Raw genomic sequence first — 20,155 nt, forward strand, 5'->3', positions numbered from 1 at the left:
CTGTTGAGTCCATGAGGCCATCTTCTCCCAAACCTGCTTTGCATAAGAATAATGCAGCACCAAGTGTGCTGCTGTTTCCTGTTCTTGGTTGCACAAAGAACACAATGGGTTACATGGCCACTGCCTAGCCATCAGTTTGTCTGCTGTGAGTATCTTGCACTGCACTAGTAGCCATGCAAAAAATTTATGCTTGCCTTCAGCTTCCGCTTTCCAAATTGAGTTACCATTGAACTGGCTGTATGATCCCATGAATTGTGCATTGTAAGCTGATTTTTGCTGTGTATACTCCATCAGCTGTCCATCTCCATGCAATCTGGTCTGGTTCACTGGTTAGCTGTACCTCCTGAACCAAATCCCAAAGCTTGACAAAGTCTGCCATTTCCTCAATGGTCTGCATTCTCGAAAGGCCTCTTACCCAGTTCTGGTTCAGCAGCTCTTCCTTTACTGTTCTATTCTTCCTCCAAGCGTACTTGAAAAGTTCAGGAAAGAGATCCATCGTTTCCTGACCCTGCAACCATGTAGATTGCCAGAAACTGGCTTTCCCTCCATCTCCAAGTGTTACCACAGTGCTAGCTCTAAATAGTTGTCTGTCAATAGTAGTCACCGGTGGTTCAGTACCCACCCACGGTCTATCAGCAAGCACAACTCTTCTGAAACTTTGCTGCTTGCTCAAGCCAAGCTCCAACAACGCGTCAGCGGTGAAAAGGAACAAGCACTTACAAATTATTCTTTTATTTGTACAGGCACCTATGGCGTAGGACCATAATTGGTGCCCTCTCGTACTAGTAGTTTTGTAAAATTCAGTTGGGCATTGTTACACTATCAAAAGCATGGTTTTCCATCGGTTGCTGGTGCTTGGTAAAATCAGAGCTAACTCTCAGGTTTTTTTTTGGTCCAAGTTGTTTGATCGGTGTGATGTTCGCACCCAAAGTTTGCATTTTTCTTTCGTGAGGATCACAAGGGTCCAGTATCTCTTAATATGGCTGCAATCCTTCAGATTCCTAATTAAACAAGACGCTTTGTTACTGAAAAGCTATCTCATTGTCTAACGACACAGCTTGTTTCGAACTGCTGGTCTGGAACTGTCTCGTCTTGTCATTAGTTCAAACCGTCAATTTCTATATATTCAGATTTAACGTTCCAGTGTAGCAAGACGAGAATCCAACAATTTTCAGGGCTTTTGACGACGCTCGGTGCTCAAGGAGCCCATACTCGTGGTTTCTCTTTTCACAAATCAGTGCTTTTTACAGAGCTTGTGCGTGATTAGCACGCTCGGACAGAACAGGACTTTCAGGCATTGACAAGCATGGACTTGAAGTTGACAGATACGGGCTAGCTTGTTCGCACCATTTGTTTCAAAATCAGAGGTACCACTTGACCAGCCCTCAAGTTTTTTTTTCTCGTTTTATTCGTTGGATGTGCTATTTTATTTCACAAGGATCATAAAGTTCCAGCAATCCTTAACACGCTACAGTCCTTCATATTCCTAATTAAACAAGACTATCACTAATTTTTTTTAAATAGAGGCCAGAGGTAGCCTCCTAGGAACATGGCATGGGGACCAAGATTTAAATCCCGATCGGTCCGTCCCGCACTCTACCGGAGACGTGATCCGTAGGATTCAAACTCAAACTCTGGTTGCCAGCCTCGCACCCACACGGGTTGACCAACCGAGCTGAGCCCCGCTCCCAGACTCACCGATGACATGTGAACAGAGAAAGGGGCGAGGTTTGAGATGTGGAGCCTGCATGTGATCTGGTAACCAATGCATCCGCATCTGTGTGCGTGCCAGGCTTTTTATTTCTCTATTTTACATGCAAGTTCATATAGAATATTACTTAGTTTTATATTATTTTAGTTTCAAACAAATTTAGCTATTTATTAACCGTACCATCAAAATACTATTTTTTATCATTTAATTTTAAAATTATTTATATATATCGGTAAGCATTGAACCGGTATTAATGTATTATTAGTACCGGATCCAATGCGGTCTATCGATATATTTAAGATGGGTGTATGTGTTGTTTCTCGTAGTGGTCGCGCGACCGGGACGATGTCCACCGATCGGTTTTCTGGTTCTATGTGCTCATACCGTACGTGGCCCAGCATGTACGTACTGTGCAACTCATGCATCCAACCCGATTCATTCTACCATTACACGTAGCTGGCTAGCTTGCTTAGTGCGTGGCACGCACGTACGTCCACGTCATCTCCAATAATGCACGCCAAGACGTCCGGTAGCCACTCGTGTTCCTCGTCGTATATATACGTACGCTAGCTCCTAAAGCGATCGCTTGTCGTAAGTACTTGTCGTGTTCTGTATTCAGATCCATCGAGACATTGTCCTATGCTAACTTGTCGGTAGCCACTCGTGTTCCTCGTTATATATATACGTATAGTCATCGCTCCCCGTAAGTACACTACCATTAAAAAACTATTTTTTATCTTTTAATTCCAAAATTACTTAGGTATATCGGTAGGCATTAAACCCGGTATTAGTGTATATTATTAATTAGTACCAGGTCCAATATCTACCAATATATTTATGATAAATATATGTATTGTTTTGTAGTGCACATTTGGCCGGGACATGGAACCCGAACAACGATCGATGGATGACAAGTACTACAAAACAATGTCAACGTACTGTGCAACTGATGCATGCATCCGACCCGATTCATCATTCTGCCCTTGCACGTACGCAACTGACTTGCTCAGTGCGTCGGCACGTCCTGCAGGTTAGCTTCAATAATGGACGCTAAAACGTCCGGTAGCCACTCGCCATATAACACGTACGCTAGCTTCTAAGCCATCGCTCGTCTTACTGGTACTTGCATTGTCGTGTCCCTTCAGATCCATCCACATTTGTCCTACGTTAACTAGCAATGAGGTCCGCACAAACAGCTAGATTATTTCACGCTAACATGCATGTGAGCTGCTTTTTCTTCAAAATAAATCTATTTAGTTGATTTTGTTTCATTGTTTCAAAACTATTCATTGTTTTGTCTAAATATCCCAGATACAATCTATTGGACATTTTAGCAAGCTTTATAATTATCAATGCATTGTTGACCACTTTATGACTGATCGATGTGGCTATCTCAAGCATACCCGTGGTCCCAATGACTAAAATATGAAAGCAGATAGTGCGTAAGACGGCAAGAGATATCATATTTTCACCTGTTTATTAGCTGCTGTTCAAACAAAGGGCAAACTTTCAAAGTAACTAATGGCCAGCAGAGAAACTTTATTTTTCTTGTTCATATCTCTCACTCGTCTTGGGTTGGCCTGACCACTTCGATCGAGATCATATCCTTGGTGTTTCGTAGCTGACTGGCCGGTCAAGCTCTCTACATCAGCTGTCCCACAGCTCACCACGTCGAAAAATTCCGAACTGCCTCACATGTGAGTTCGCTTGTGTCCACATCAGCCTTATCATATTTGAGGCCACACTACCGGAAAAAAGATCTTTGCCGAGTGTTAAGTATTTTGCCGAGTATTTTTTTCGGGCGCTCGGCAAAGAATGAAATCTTTGCCGAGTGCCCTTTGCCGGGGTTTTGCCGAGTGTCCCAGACACTCGGCAAAGCCCCTGAATCCGGTAGTGCCAGGTCGTGCATGCAAGCTATTTTCCTCTTATCTTCATCAGAACGTTTGGTCCCTACCAAATGACAAAACAACAGGATTAATTAGCTTGAGGTAATAGCACATAATAAAGCTTTTTTATGCTCATCAGAACATCAGAGCATTTGATTCCTACCGAACGTTGCTGCCATCCCTAGCTATTAGCACTGTGGCATGCATGCATGCATGCATGTATGTATTCCGTCGATCAGGTCACCAGTAAGTTCAGGAGGAGCTTGCACGTACCCCAATGTTTTGTTTTTTTTTCTGGTTGGGCAACGGTTTACCCAAACTGCATCTTCACTACCGGAAAAAAGATCTTTGCCGAGTGTTAATGCCGAGTGTTAAGTATTTTGCCGAGTGTTTTTTTCGGGCACTCGGCAAAGAGCGTCTTTGCCGAGTGTCGTTTTCGGCGCTCGGCAAAGACGTCTTTGCCGAGTGCCTTTTTCAGACACTCGGCAAAGATAATTTTCAAATCATATTTTAAAGTAGTAAATTAATTCAAATAAAAATATTTTCAACTACAAAGTTGTATAACTCATCAAGATGCACAATTCTTATTTCGGACATTTCTTCATTTGACAAAATAAATGTAAATTTGTTCACAAAACATATATATCTCTCTCGTAGTTTATGAAACTATAAGAGAGATATATAAGATTTGTGAACAATATTAGAATTATCATGTTAGATGAAGAAATGACAAAATAACCAAAATAAACTTTGTAGATCTTAAAAAGTTATAAGATTTTACAGTTGGCAATATTTTAATTTAAAGTCATCTTATCAAAAAAAACTACATCTGAATATAGAAAATTTAAAATTTGAATTTTGCAAATGACCTTGAATGGAAAAACCATCAAAATTAAAGTTGTAGATCTCAAAAGGTTATGAAAGTTTGTAGTTGACAACTTTTTGATTTGAAATCATTGTGTCATATTAAAATATGTTTGAAGTTTTCAAATTTGAAATTCAAATTTAGTAAACGATCTCGGATGAAGAAACTACCAAAATAAAAGTTGTAGATCTCAAAAAGTTATGCCACTTTGTAGTTAATAACTTTTTCATTTGAATTTAGTTACTATCTCAAACAAATAATTTACACTCAATTAATTATAATATATGGAGAATAAAAACGTAACGTTGACACACGTGGTTCAATCGTGCAGTGGTAGAGGGAGTTGTTTGTGTGTAGGAGGTCGTGAGTTCGAATCCTACCATCGACAACTTATGGAAAATTGCTGAAAAAAATATGCAACCCATTAGATGGGTCACTAGCTGGCTGTGCATGCCTTCCCTAATAAATTTTTTTCCTGTTTCATCTTTTGGTTTTTTTCCAATTTATATTTTGCCGAGTGCTTCTCTTTGCCGAGTGCCAAGCACTCGGCAAAACCTTTGCCGAGTGCCCGACAAAAGGTACTCGGCAAAGACGTCTTTGCCGATGAACTCTTTGCCGAGCGCCCTTTGCCGAGTGTTATACTCGGCAGCCTTTGCCGAGTGTAATCGAGGCTTTGCCGAGTGTCCCAGACACTCGGCAAAGCTCCTGAATCCGGTAGCGCTCGCTCCTTCCTAGCTAAATCCACAACCAATATAATGGTGGCCTATTATTTCGGTATCGACGGCCAAAAATGGTCCACTTTTTGTTGCTTCCTCTCTTTTTTTTTGTGTCCATCCAATTCCTATCTGTACACACTGTTTGATGAGGATCGTTACGCACGGGCCGGGTGGTGACAATAATCGACATTATTAGCAGCTACCAGTGGTGAGTTCCATCTAACGTTTGCTTGCCATACTTATTAAACTCATCTGGCTCCTTCCATAGCTGTTTAGTTGAGAGTTGTACTCATGAATCCTGCAAACAATATCGATTTGTTCTGGTATTGAATAGTGTCCAAGGTTCCTTATGTGAATACCAGATATGGTATTGAATTGTAAATAAGACAATGTAATGGTCTAGATGAAAATCGAAATACCATATTTTTAAATTTCAATTCCGAATATTTATTTGTTTATTACTGTGTTTGGCATGAATTCTTTATTTAGCTATATTTATTCTCAATGCGAATAGGAATCCGCAACTAATTTTCTTTTTTTGCATAAATTTAATAGCTGTTGATATGGACCCTTTGGGTTAATTTTGACCGTTAGTTCTTCATAAAATTCAACAGTGTATGTTCTTCTCTTTTTCTGATTAACGTGGTAATTTCTAGACTTTCTTAATGAATATGGTGGTTTTTTTAACACTATTGTATTAATATTACAGACTACCTGCACATGTTGATCTCCGTACAGTCCAAACCAATATCTTTCGATGCCATAGCCTCACTTCCATCCTAGCACTCCTTATACAGGCCCCGTCTATAAATAGACGCATCAGCCTATCATAAAGGGCAACCATACTCAAGCAGCTCAAAACCTCTAGCCAGCTACCAAGAAATGGCTCTGCTTGCTTCTGCCCTGATAAGTCACACTGCCCATCGTCCTGGCCTAAGAAGCCACATAGGATCCAATGGTGGCAATTTGTCATGGCACGAGAAGGGTAAAAAAAGGTGTGACCTTACTAGGGTTAGATCACGAGCCTGGAGCTCCGATCTTGGACAACATCTGATGCCCTCGGAAATCCCAAGGAGGGACTGGTTCAGCCACGAGTTCGTCTTTGGCAGCGCCACTTCAGCGTACCAAGTATTGTTTCTAGCATGGATAATGTATATGATGTCTTTGTTGCTAACCATAAGTAAAATTTCCTTAAGTTTTACAACGATAACTAATATCGAAGAGATACATATTGATGTCTGAATGCATGATAAGTAGTAATGGTTTGTTTGATGTGCACAAAAAAATATTTTATATGTGTCATCTATGTAGATTGAAGGTGCTTGGAATGAGCATGGCAAGGGGCCAAGCACTTGGGACCACTTCTGCCACAATCATCCTGGTAAAGTTAATTTTGTTTTGTTTATGTAAGCTGTATATGTACCGACAATAACATGTACGTTTTCTGTATTACCAACATGATGTCATTCTTTATGTGTACAAATGTACAGAGAGGATATTTGATAGGAGCAATGGGGATGTTGCAGTGAACTCCTACCATCTGTATGAAGTAAGTATCACACGACTTCCAGGATTTTTAGGATGACTTAAGCAGGCAGGAATGTATGTGAAATTTTTGTAGGACAAAAACTTGGGAATGTAGACTTCTAACTAAGCATGCATGCTTTTAGTTTATACTGGTATCATTATTTACGTTGTCAGCGTTTTGTGTGGACGACAGGAGGATGTCAAGTTGCTGAAGGAAATGGGCATGGACGCCTATAGGTTCTCCATCTCTTGGTCGAGAATACTGCCAAGTAAGTACAAACATAACCCAGTATGTTTTGTACGATGAATAAGTTGACAACAATGACGTTGTGCTCCAGGATCAGAGTACGTATGCTAGATTGTTCTGGTGCTAATTTCAACACATGCTTATGGTTTTCAGAGGGGACGCTCGAAGGTGGGATAAACTATCAAGGCCTCCAGTACTACAAAAACCTGATCAACACGTTGAAAGAGAATGGTGACAACATTATTTGACTATAAGAGCTAACGATTTTTTTCTAGATCCTTCAATTAACTATTTGAGGAAGAATGTATTAGTGCAATGCACAAAAGTTTACGCAACTCAATAGTTATCTGTTGCAACTCAGGCATTGAGCCATACGTAACAATTTTCCACTGGGACACTCCTCAACAACTGGAAGAAAACTATGGCAGCTTCTTAAGTCGGATGATTGTGTAAGTATGCAATTGGAATAATATAAACTATATCATATACTATTATTTAGTTTAGGGGCTCTCACCCCAACAAGCAAAAGTATATCAATTTAAAGTCTGCACTTTATAATATTTGACACCACTGGAAAACATGTAGTACCGGTTGGTAACTTTCAATAGTACCGGATTCGCAACCAATTTTGGTTTTTAGTACTAAAGGACCCTTTATTTAGTGCCGGTTGATATTACCAACCGGTATTAAAAGGGCCAGACATCCAAAAAATTGTAAAAAAATATTCCAAGGATGGGAAGAGGTGTGTGAAATATGTGCATGTGTGGTGCATAGACTTCGAACTCAAAACCTTTCACCTCGCACGTAACTTCCTTACCATCTCACCTACATAGAAGATTTAACTTGGAAGAGAGATGCTTTTCCTTTTGAATTCACCCATGGAGTACTCTATTAGTATCAATTGATGTGACTAATGTACAAATATTAGTACCAGTCGGTGTCATGAACCAGTATTATTAGTAGCCTCAAGGGCTTTGCATCCACCACAAAATTACCCACTGTTATTTTTATGGTGGGTGGAATGTCCTTTTTCAGTAGTGTGATCACTAGCTTCATTTTCAATATGTATAACACTAAAAAATAAAATATTATTAAATACGTTCTTGGACTATGGTTAAAATTTAAAAAGTTTGTTGCTGAAGATCCCAAACCATATCATGTTCTTTTATCATTCAGTGAAGTCTTAATTAACTAACATGACTATTTCTTACTGTTGAACATCATTCATGGTTATTTGCAATTTTGCAGAAAAGATTACACAGACTTTGCCAGGTTGTGCTTCGAGCATTTTGGTGACAAGGTGAAAAACTGGTTCACCTTTAATGAGCCTCACACATTTTGTACATATGCCTATGGAACCGGGGAGCATGCTCCCGGGAGGTGCTCACCGGGGCGCAATTGTGCCATCCCATATGGTGACTCGCTCAGCGAGCCATACCTTGTTGGCCACAACATCCTCCTAGCTCATGCTGAGGTTGCTCATCTGTACAAGAAGTATTACAAGGTACATACACCAGGACTCTCTCCCTCCCTCCCTCCCTCTCTCTTTCTCTCTCTCTCTCCCTAATTGATAGGTACTGGTAGTGTGCTACTAACTATATAGACGGATGAACTGTAGGGTGAAGACGGACAGATAGGGATGGCGCTCGATTCATTGTTCTTTGAGCCGTATGGAAAGACATTCCTCGATGAACAAGCCAAAGCAAGATCCATTGACTTCAACCTAGGATGGTTCATGGAACCAGTGTCTCGTGGTGACTACCCCTTCTCCATGAGATCACTGTTGAGGGATCGACTACCGTACTTCAAAGATGACGAGCAAGAAAAATTAAAGGGTTCCTCCAACATGATGGGGCTCAACTACTACACATCCTTGTTCTGTGAGCATGTCGACATTTCTCCAAAATTCTCGCCAGCGGTGAACACCGAAGATGCCTATGCGATACCCAAAAGTAAGAATATAGTTGCGGACAAACCCTACTGTTTCAGATTTCCATGAAAACATGCTCGCTAATCATGCACTATTATTCTTCTGTTCAAGCAGTATATGATCACGAAGGGAATGCTATCGGTCCTGATGTATGTATCTTCAACTATATATTTTTTTTTGTTTACAAAATTTATTCTTAGAAAGTCAAAATTATCACCAAAACTCTAACTACATGAACATTACACACCGAAACATGGCTAAACTTTTACAAACACAACATGAGGTGGCACGTACAGACCGGCAAATGTTTGTCTTCTACAATAAAACCAAACAAATCTGTTGCTTTTTCTTCTAATAGCGCCTGTGTTGACAATTAATTAAACATTTTGAATTCAATTTGCAGACTCGAACACAATGGATTAAATCATACCCAAAAGGCCTAAAGGAACTTCTTATGATCATCAGGGACAAATACGGAAACCCACCCATCTACATCACTGAGAACGGTAAGTGTTAATGTATATCCATACCGCATGATGGTGCTATATTTTTTTTTGCATTTTGGTAATAGTCACTCAATCATTGGTCCATACCGAATTTCAGTTAACTCCCAACCACTATATCTTTGCATTTCTTCCTCAAGAGCCTTTGTCACACTAGTGATGGATCGGATCTAACTTGATCGTGCAGGGACCGCGGACGATGACTTCGGCGATCTATCCATGAAAGATGCGTTGGATGACGGTATCAGGCTAGAGTACTTGCAGCGCCACATCTCAGCCGTCAAAGAGTCAATAGAGTAATGATCAACGCTAAAACCTACCTTTCGTACAGACATTTTTCCATGCATACACACAATGCTTTTTTCTTAAAAAAGTGTACACACAATGATAATAGATAATAAACTCTATCCTCTGCACTGCAGCTTGGGTGCGGACGTGCGCGGGCACTTCACCTGGTCTCTGCTGGACAACTTCGAGTGGAGTAGAGGCTACACCTGTCGTTTTGGCCTCATCTACGTCGACCGCAACAACGGCTTCAAGCGGCACATGAAGAAGTCAGCCGAGTGGTTTAAAGAGTTTAACGGCGCCTCAAGGAAGTTCATCAATGACAAACGTGGTGGCATCGTCGTCCTCAATCCAGCTTTGGTCGGCAATAACTGAGATGCGTGCAGCGTGGTTGGCACACGGGCTGCACGGAGAATAACTTCGGTGTGAGTTTTGAAACCGGCAAGTAATAAAATAGAAAATAATTTGGTGTCCCTGCTTTTGGATGCATGCTGCAGATGCAAATGAACGAACTGATGTGTCCATTTCACTACTGGCTGAATCTGAAACAGTGCATGTTATGAGCAAACATCATTGGAAAAACATGTTCAATCAATTTTCATGTTCAAAAAAATGATAACCATCAATCAAGTAGAGGACCCACTCCTTATCTTCATGTGACCAGAAACCAGAATAAAATAAAGCTATTTACTGAAACTAGATGCAATAAGTATCACAAAGAAATTTAATCAATGAGTGACGACTTAAACTCAGAAGCTTCCAAATGTACCTTACTTGTTGGCATTCTTGCGAAAGCATTTGACAAAAGTTTCTTTCAGAGGACCTAGTTTTTTCATTGCAAAACTCTGCGCTTCAATTCCTTAATTGCGCGGGGTATTTCAAACATCTTGTTGCCAACACTCTTGTAGTGTAGCGGTAAGCTTTCCAGTTGAGAAAGATACCAAACCAGGTTTCAAATCCTGGTGGTAGCAAAAAAATAGTGGCAGGGCGCGGGCCTGTGGCACCTATAGTTGGTTTGGGCCCTCCTACCATGAGATAGTTGCAGTGGTCGCTAACCCAGTAGGTCGTGGTCGGCCCAGGTTACGGTGCGGCCCTATAGGGTGAAGCCGGGGTTCGGGAGTTTTCTCGGCTGGCTTGGCTAAGATTTTTTCTTAGTTCAATGCCGTGGGGGCGGTCTTTTCCCCACCAGTTGAGTTTTTTTTTATTTCAAACATCTTGTTTGGTGTGTGTTTCAGTAGAATCTTGAACTAGGGGCAGTTTGCTACCAAATGCTTGTAATGGGCCATGCCAATCATGCCGAGGGAGTAGTAGACCAACGTTCCTATCGCCTTGTCGAAGAAGTAGGAGACTGAGATTTCCCGCAGGCAAAGCGATGGAGGTCCAATCAAATAGGATGCGCGTCCTTAACGAAGACACCGTGCAGGATTTGCAGTGTCAGGATGCACGTCCAGCAGAAGATCGAGAGGTCGACAAGGAATGACATCTCCATGATGAGCCAGTAAGTGTCGATCGGCGGCGGCGGCGATGGACAAATAACTCTTGTTTCGTTCGACCGTGCGGGTACAAGCAAGGAAAACTCAATCGCATGTCTCATGTGGCTCTGCCGTCTGTTTGCCAACGTTTTGCACCTGACCACTCCGCAAGTGGTGGCGAGAGGGGCGGCGGATCAGGAGGCAGGAGTCCGTCCTCTGGCGCTTCTGCCAGAGGACCCGTTCCCAAATGGTGCGACCCGCATGGCCGCAATGCATTGACGGTCTGCCGGTGGCGCCTGCGGCCGCTGCGCTCGTCTGTGGACTATCATTGTCATCAATGAAAATTTTAAATTTTGTTTAACGGCTGTCATTTTTCTGGCCGTTGGATGGGGTCCAAAGGAGTAGCCGTCCTCTTCAACCTCTAGCTATGGACGATGTTGCTTCTTCGTGCTAGCTCTGCTGCATTATGGCCCCACATGCCCCCTCCTTCCAGTAGCGGCGTATATATATGGAAAAAAAAGGGGACCAAACCATTGGTTCAATCATCGAAAAAACCGGCAGCTCCACTGGTTCCATGTCCCTAAAGCTAACCAATCAAAGGTAGATGTGCTTGCTTTAAATTTCATAGCAAATGAAAATAGCTCATTCTATGCCATTCGTGGCTTTTCTTGAGCATGGCGGGCGGTTCAATCTTTATTTCACTGCTTAGCCTTACTCTCCTATCGAAGACGCTGCAGGTGCCGCGGACCGCAGGACCAAATTTTTGCTAGCCTTATCTTTTATCCATCACCCGCGACACGAAGAGATTGGCAAGGAAATCACATGTTACCCAAGTCCTATCTCGATCATTCTTTCCAAAATTTATGAAGAACAAACAAAATGTACATTGGATTTTGTTTCAAATGATGTAGGCAAAATATATTTGTCATTCAAAATCCTGAAACACAAATGTACCCACTGTTGTAATGCGAATCCACTAAATCATAGCACACAAATCAACTACTAATTTCCTTTATTTTTTAGTTCTGGATTTAGCTACTTATTGTTCTTCAAAAAAACTAATTTAGCTACTTATTAATCGTAATCGGCACGGACTATTTGCTTAGTCAAGTACTATCAATTTCCCTTATTTTTAAATAATTCGTATTTAACATGGACTCTTCGAGTTAGTTTGGACCGATAAGTCTTCATAAAATTCAACGTTGTATATTTTTCCTTTTTCGATTAATGTGATTAATTTCTGGGCTCTCTTGGTGAACGTGATATGATAATTTCTTTTAACACTGTTGTATTGTATTAGGATAAAATAGATAACATTATTCTCATTGAACGTGGAGCTCGGGTCGGAGGTGAAATCGCGATAAGATTAGCGATGGCGGCGGTGGAGGCGCCGGAGCGCCGCCGGAGCCGGGGGAGGCGGTGGATGGCGGGGGAGCAGCTGCGGGGCTGCCTTGTGCGACGGCATCGTGGCCAGCTGCGCATGCTAGAAATAGACCCCCCCCCCCCCCCCCCCCCCATTTGCTCCAGTTAATAAGTTGCATTGTGCAGTATGTGTATCATCGATATTAACAAGCATGCAATCAGAGATCACTTGATGCATAAGTTTAGCATTGGACTTTACCATCCGTTTTTCCACAAGATAAGAAAGAACAAACAGAGATCACTTGATGCAATCAGAACTGTAGGCAATATAATTAGCGGCCTCTCCGTGCTGATGTTTGGTCTAATTTATTACAGCAAAACCCAAAGCTAGCTTGCTGCCACTAATGGCGGGCGTCCTTGATGCTTTGGCATCCTACGTCCAAAACATGCTGGTGGAGATGGCCAAAGAAGAGGTGTCTATGCTGCTGGGTGTCTCCGGGGAGATCGACAAGATGGGTGTCAAGCTTGCAGACCTCAAGAACTTCCTCGCCGATGCTGACAGGAGCAATATTACTGACCAAAGTGTGCAGGCATGGGTAAGAGAGCTTCGGGACACCATGCACGAGGCCACAAACATCCTTGATCTATGCCAGCTAAAGGTCATGGATCAGGGTCCAAGCCGGGACATGGGGTGCTTCAACCCCCTTGCTCTTCTGCATGCGCAATCCCCTCCATGCCCACGACATCGGCAACCGCATCAAGAACCTTAACAGGAGGCTAGATGACATCAAGGCCCGTAGCACATCATTCAATTTTGTCAACCTCAGTCCCTATGACGATTGTAGAAGAAAGGAAGTATCAGCTTATCCTAGTACCATTGAAACTACAGGGGGCCTCGACGAGTCAGGTTTGGTCGGTGAAATGATCGAGGAGGACACAAGAAATCTAGTGGATATGCTAACAGAGGATGAGCAAACCCATAATACAAAAAAGTTATGGTTTTCGCCATTGTCGGAGTTGGTGGGATTGGTAAAACCACCCTTGCCAAGAAGATCTTCAACAATGACATCATCCAACAAGAGTTCACTAAGAAAATATGGTTAAGTGTCAACATGGACTCTAATGACATTGAGATATTGAGAAGAGCTATTACCGAAGCTGGTGGGGACCACCATATAGCCGGAAATACAAAAGCCACACTAGAGCGAACCCTCATAGAAGCCTTGAAGGGACATAAGACCTTACTGATATTGGATGATGTTTGGGACAACCGTGCATGGGATGGTGTGCTCCGAACTCCCCTGGTCAATGCTACCCTAGCTCATGATATCCGAATCCTCATCACCACAAGGCATGATAGAATCGCACGAGGAATGATGGCGGAAAAGCCCTATCACCATGCAAATAAACTTGAGCCCGAAGATGCATGGTTGTTGCTCAAAAAGCAGGTTGGTAAAAGTTGACCCATGAGTAGAAAATTGCCTTTTGTTTCAGTTTTTTTATTATATGTTAAGAAAACAACAGGCAAATAACGAAGACGATCAACCAATAATGCAGAACACAACACGCAAATTTTACGTGGAAAACCCTTCAAGGCGAAGGGAAAAACCACGGGCACCATCCAGTCACGACTTCACTATTTCTAGAGTGTTTTTACAGGAACATCGCACTGATGGTGGCGGTTTACAAGATAATAATATATCCAAAACCCTAATCATAGTATTTATATCATATACCGTACCGTGCCCCCCCCCCAGGCGTCCCTAGATGGGCCCAACAGGCTCAAGCTTCCGGCGACGGGCCTCCGCTACACTCCCAACCTAGCCACCTTGAACAGGATTTGGATCACAATTCAACATTATACATCACACATGATAGCTGCATCTCTTAGCTTCACTGCTTGTCTTCATTGTTCACGGGAGGATATGGATTCTATACCACAGGTAACCTCAAAACTATAAAGGGACAAAATTTCTACTTGTAATGTTATATAAACCAGACACGATCTTAGTGTGGTAGTTCATCACAATTTTCTAAAGCATATTTAAGGATTCATCAAAACTTTGGACTATATTTTATAATTTTTTTGGTACTGCTGGCAGGATCGAAATTTCTGTTCAAACAAAAATTTTGAATCCCAATAGACAATAATGGTTAATACGACAATGAAGATTGTACAAATGATGCTAGGTTCTTATGAAACTAATTAGCAAACCTAGGAACATAGTAATCCTAAATCCCATCTGGGAAAACAGCCGATAGTACAAGTGGTCGCTAGATTCTTATCAAACTAATTGCAAACTTAGGAACATAGTCATTCCTCCATGTTGTGGTCACGGGTGACACGACTAGCCGACCCTCCCACTGGCGGCACCACGAAGCTGCAGCTACCAGGCCACTCCATGCACCCTCGTGAAGCACCGGCCAAAATTTTAATTTGTTACTTACTCATGGTAATCATTTTTTTACTTATCTTACATCTGTACTCGCAGTTGAGTTGTAGACTCTAAAAACATAAGCTACATCTAGATCTGTACTCTGGCGCTAGCGACAGTAGCATTATAAATTATTAATAGGCATGAGCTTCTGCAGGTAGTCGGAAATGAAATTATTAATGGAACTGCTCAAAGATATTGGGATGGAAATTATAGAAAAATGTGATTTTCTACCTCTTGCGGTAAAAGTTATGGGCGGTCTCCTGCGCCAGAAACGGACCAGCAGACGAGACTGGAAAAATATCCGAAATGACTCGATTTGGTCAGTATCCCAAATGCCTGAAGAGCTAAACTATGCAATATATCTTAGCTACGAAGATTTGAGTTCCAGTTTGAAGCCTTGCTTTCTTCACTACTCCCTCCTTCCCAAGAGCGGAGTGTTCTCCACCAATGAGATTATTGGCATGTGGATTAGCGAAGGATTTGTCCATGGAACCTCACGTGAGGAACCTTGTTGAGCCAAACATGAGGTACATTGATCAGCGTGTTTGCGACATGCATGATTTACTCCGCTCATTTGCTCACTACGTTGCTAGACATAACAAGGAAATTGATATTGCGGACAAGGCCAACTCACAAAAGTTTTTACGCTTATCTCTGGAACCAAGAGGATCAGAATCAGATGAGTTAGAGTGGTATTCATTACAAGCACAATCTTCACTGAGAACACTATTAGTTCGGCATATAAAAATCAAGCCAGGTGAGTCATTCCTAGCTTTTTCAAATTTACGGATACTGCATGTCGAAGATGCAAATTTTGATGCATTAGTTGAATCTTTGAATCAACTCAAACGCTTGAGGTATTTATCCATAATAGGAACTAAAACATCTAGACTGCCAGAAAACATTGGTAAGATGAAACTCCTGCAATATATTAACGTCTATGGTTGTAAGAGATTGGTGAAGCTTCCATGTAGCACTTGAGGTTTCTGTCTTGGTGGGACAGGAATAAGTAGCATACCTAAGGGTTTTCATGGTCTATCAAATCTGAGGATTTTGTATGGGTTTCCAGTGCACATGAATGGTGATCGGTGTAGCCTTGAAGAACTGGGACCTCTCTCCCAGCTCGCTGCCCTTAGTATAAGTGGCCTGGAGAATGTACCTTCTTCCTCATTTGCAACAAAGGCCAGGATTGGTGAAAAGGTGCGGCTGAGCTATCTGGTCTTAGAATGCACAAGTAGAATCGGACATGATGGCCAGTTGGTAAAAGATGAAGAAGGCATTCCTGAGGAGCAGCAGCGACAAATTGAGGAGGTATTTAATGAGCTCCGCCCTCCGTCTGGTTTAGAAAGCCTCACAATCGAAGGGTACTTTTGTCAGCGGCTCCCAAGTTGGATGATGTCGACAGCAGTTGTGCCCCTTGGGAGCTTGAGGATTCTAGGAATGCATGACCTGGCCTGCTGCACAGAGCTGCCAAATGGCTTGTGCCAGCTCCACTATTTGGAACTCCTGCAGGTCGTTCGTGCCCCAGCGATCAAGCGTGTTGGGCCTGAATTCCTGGAACCAAACCATCATTGCCTCAACCGTTCTCAGGCAAGGGTCCCATTTCGTAGATTATATGAGCTGAATTTGATTGGAATGGTCAAATGGGAGGCATGGGAGTGGGAGGCACAAGTGAAAGCCATGCCTGCCTTGGAGGAGCTTAAACTCCAGAAGTGCAAGTTGAGGCGCATGCCTCCTGGCCTTGCCTTCCACGCAAGGGCTTTGAAGAAACTATGCATATTAGGTGTGAAGCACCTAAGCTCTTTGGAGAACTTTGCTTCTGTTGTTCATCTCGACGTGTTTAGAAACATTGACCTGGAGATGATCAGTAATCTAGCAAAACTGCAGAAGCTCGTCATCAGCGAGTGCCCAAAGATGAAGATATTGGAGGGCCTGCCTGCGCTACAGAGACTCGAACTGCATGATTATGACATGGAAACAGTCCCCAAATACCTTCAGGATGTAAAGCCAAGGAATTTGCTGCTTGACTGCAGCTTATCGCTGCTCACTTCCATAGCAGCAAGAAAAACTAGTCCTGAGAGGGACAAGTTCAGCCATATCCAACAAGTCAAGGCATATGCAAACGATTAAGGTGTTCCGAGGAAATGGTACGTGTTGTACACAAGACGTCCTTTCCGTTTTGAGACAAACATCAGCTACTCTGCCATTGCCCGAGGTAAATTAACACTGCAGTTGCTTCATCTAATATATTTTATTTTCAGATACTCTGTTTTGGTTGGTCTGTTTTGTTAATTTCCTCTTGCCAACTCAATTTATCGACCACAGGCTGGATGGCACGCGCGTGGTTTCCTTACTCTGAAACATGTCCCATTGAAGACGATTGGGCGGTAGGACGACGTGCGTCTGGGGGCAAACGTGAGCCCCTCTGCCTCCGCTTCAGGTAAATTTGCTCACCTCTATCCTGAGTCCATTAATTTCAGTTGACTGCAAGTGCAGTTTCAAATGATTCCTATCATCCTGTGGATCAAACACTCAAGCATGCCTCATCCTTGACACTTAATTACTCGTACAGTATTAACACATATGGGCAATGCATGTAGGTGGCAGGCCTATGCTCATTTGGTTCTCTGGCTGCGTCGAGCGTGCTTGCACTGCAATGAAGCCCGCCACATCGCCTCCTCGTCAGAGCAATGGACCGAAGTAGCAGTGTATTCGGCGTGTACACAAATTATTAGGAGGCGGCAGCAACAAAACAGAACATCAAGAGTGTAGTGTAAAAGTGCATTCGGCCTTTGGGGTGATCTTTATTTGTGCTTGCATTAAGATGATGCAGTTTCATTCTGGTCCTTTCACGTCAGAGAATGGAGATGATCGTTTAAGTTGTGGCAGATCCGGTCATTAGATATGGAGGCGAGGAGCCCAGACTTGGGACGTTTGCCAACTGCCCGTACAGAACAAGACTTGCTCTGTTTTCAGTTAATCTATTTGTGCACTCTGCTTTCATTCCATCCCTCGAGTTGATTACTGTTCTTGCGCCTGTGCACACTAGCACCATAATTTTGTTTGGAACATAAGGTTTATTTCATGACTATTCTAACGCATCTGCAGCGCTTTCCCTGACCGAAACTGCAGCTCTTTCGAATCTTTTGTATATACACTGAATAATGAACGGTTCCGCTTTTCATATGTGGTGAAGATCATCATGGCCTGGCTGGGCCAAGATTTTAACTCCTGATGTTCCCAGTCTAGTTCTTGCATCAAGATGCTGGCATTAGTAGAGCGTTGCCACCTGCTGTTTCTTTTAGAAAAAAAAATAAGTTTGGATTAGTCACATGGGACCGGCCTGACCTTCTGTTTCTAGTTCATTTTGCAGCGCTTTCCCTGATAGAAATTGCAGCTTTTTCGAAACTTTTGTATATACTACACTGAATAATGAATGGTTCCGCTTTTCATAGGTGGTGAAGATCATCATGGCCTGGGTAAAGATTTTCACTCCTCGTGTTCGCAGCCTAGTTCTTGCATCAAGATGCTGGCATTAGCAGAGCGTTGCCACCTGCTCCTGCTGTTTGTTTTAGAAAAGAAAAAAAAAGGTGCACCTTGATTCTACTACCATTAGATGTATTTTCTCTTTTTTCTATTTTTCATATAATGGGAATTGTCCATTTTACCCTTCGCTTCCATGGATGTTAAACAGGCGTGGCGTGCCTTCTTCTGCCTTGCCGCCGCCGGGCAGGCAGGCAGGATGCAAGCTGCCGCCGCCGCCTGGGCACGCAGGCAGGCTGCCGGCGCCCTCGGCAGGGAGGCTGCAAGCAGCCGCCGCATGGGCAGGCAGGCAGGCTGCCGGCGTCCTCGGCAGGCAGGCTGCAAACCGCCGCCTGGGCGGGCAGGCAGGCCGCCGCCGCCTGCGGCCTGAGCGTAAAAAAAAAATTGTGCATTCTTTTGGTGTTCTCGGCCGGCCGGCATTGGGGAATGAATAATGCAGAAGTGGAAGGGATCGAGCAGCTCGCAGCCGCAGATCTCGCAGTTGTAGGGGAAGGCGGCTGCCTTGCCACCGGCGGCGCCAGCGCCGCGCGGTTAGGCGCGCTCATCAAGGAAGAGCACCCTTGCGCTGTTGATGACGTAGATCTGAACGCCGGTGATGTCGACGACGTCCTCCACCTCGGAGCACGTCATGGTACGAGGGCCACCGTATCTGCAGCAGAGAGGGAGAGAGTAGAATAAAGATTGGATTTTTGCAGCCACATTGCAATTGCAGAGACGAAGGAGAGAGAGAGAGAGAGAGAGAGAGAGAGAGAGAGAGAGAGAGAGAGAGAGAGAGAGAGAGAGAGCTGCAGGCCAGGAAGAAGCGCGTGGTGATGAGTGCCACCAGCCACTCGGGCACCGGCGTCGACGAGGCCACGCGCCGCAGCATCATGCTCTCCTATCCTCCTATCTACCCGCGGCGGCGCGCAGGTTGGGTGCGCAATCTGGAGGCAATGGCGGCCGCGGCCGGCCTTCCTTCCCCTGCCGGCCGGCGAAGAGAGAGATGGATAGAGAGAGAGAGGAGACGGTGGTGGGGTGGTGAAAAAAATTGAGGAAGGGAAAAATGGACAATTCACATGCCAAAAATAGGAAAAGAAAATTAGAAAAGATGGAAATACACCTAATGGCAGGCAGTAGATTCAAGTTACACATATTTAAAGTTCTAATTTTGCGAAGTCATGTTAGAAATGGTAAAACTGCGGAGCGCGGAGTTCCAAATATGCAATTTTCTCACCGTGGGAGGACCAGGGAGCTCAATCTAACCGGCGACAATGACAAAACCTACAATGCTCGATTAATTTTAGGAAAACCGGGCTAAAATATGAACCTAGCTAAACTAGATCTCATACAATATACCCTAGCTCAAGAGCATATTGTGGCATAACCACGGATAACAACGCCATGTCCTAGCACAAAGACGAAAATGCAGCCTAACCGCGAATAACACAACCACGCTAAGAAAAAGCTCCAAATTGTAGCAGGAACCACAGCTTCGCACCATGCCCGTCTCCGAAACAATGCCTCCAACAAGAACTTGACGTCAAGACACCAACATTGCTCGATCCGGCAAGCCGGATCTTAATTTTCACCTAGAGAAAGAGGTTCTTCAACGACGCCTCCAGCGAGAGGTGTGATGTCTGAGGATGTCACCGTCACCGGCCTAAGCATGAGCTAGACAAAGCTTTCGTCCA

General features: G+C 43.4%; 1 protein-coding gene and 2 pseudogenes across 1 annotated transcript; all 3 read left to right on the plus strand.

Moving 5' to 3' along the window:
• Positions 1-5,994: 5,994 nt before the first annotated feature.
• Positions 5,995-10,240, plus strand: LOC112903207 (avenacosidase 2-like). Its single transcript, XM_025972439.1, has 12 exons — positions 5,995-6,306; positions 6,490-6,559; positions 6,669-6,727; positions 6,899-6,974; positions 7,106-7,183; positions 7,314-7,401; positions 8,201-8,456; positions 8,571-8,904; positions 8,997-9,031; positions 9,286-9,388; positions 9,573-9,681; positions 9,808-10,240. Exons 1-12 carry the CDS (start codon positions 6,061-6,063, stop codon positions 10,043-10,045), a joined length of 1,692 nt encoding a protein of 563 aa, XP_025828224.1. The 5' UTR covers positions 5,995-6,060; the 3' UTR covers positions 10,046-10,240.
• Positions 10,241-12,514: 2,274 nt separating this feature from the next.
• LOC112902604 lies at positions 12,515-13,967 on the plus strand (annotated as a pseudogene).
• Positions 13,968-14,375: 408 nt separating this feature from the next.
• LOC112902605 lies at positions 14,376-17,234 on the plus strand (annotated as a pseudogene).
• Positions 17,235-20,155: the final 2,921 nt, after the last annotated feature.

This window comes from Panicum hallii, chromosome 8 (genome assembly GCF_002211085.1).
Source record: "Panicum hallii strain FIL2 chromosome 8, PHallii_v3.1, whole genome shotgun sequence".
In the NCBI taxonomy this organism is placed as follows: Eukaryota; Viridiplantae; Streptophyta; class Magnoliopsida; order Poales; family Poaceae; genus Panicum; species Panicum hallii.

Excerpts from the sequence above, each read along its gene's own strand:
- LOC112903207 (XM_025972439.1), top strand. The coding sequence starts at position 6,061 with ATGGCTCTGCTTGCTTCTGCCCTGATAAGTCACACTGCCCATCGTCCT. Across the intron at positions 8,905-8,996 it reads TGCCTATGCGATACCCAAAA|TATATGATCACGAAGGGAAT; the intron begins GTAAGAATATAG and ends CTGTTCAAGCAG. Across the intron at positions 9,389-9,572 it reads CATCTACATCACTGAGAACG|GGACCGCGGACGATGACTTC; the intron begins GTAAGTGTTAAT and ends TTGATCGTGCAG.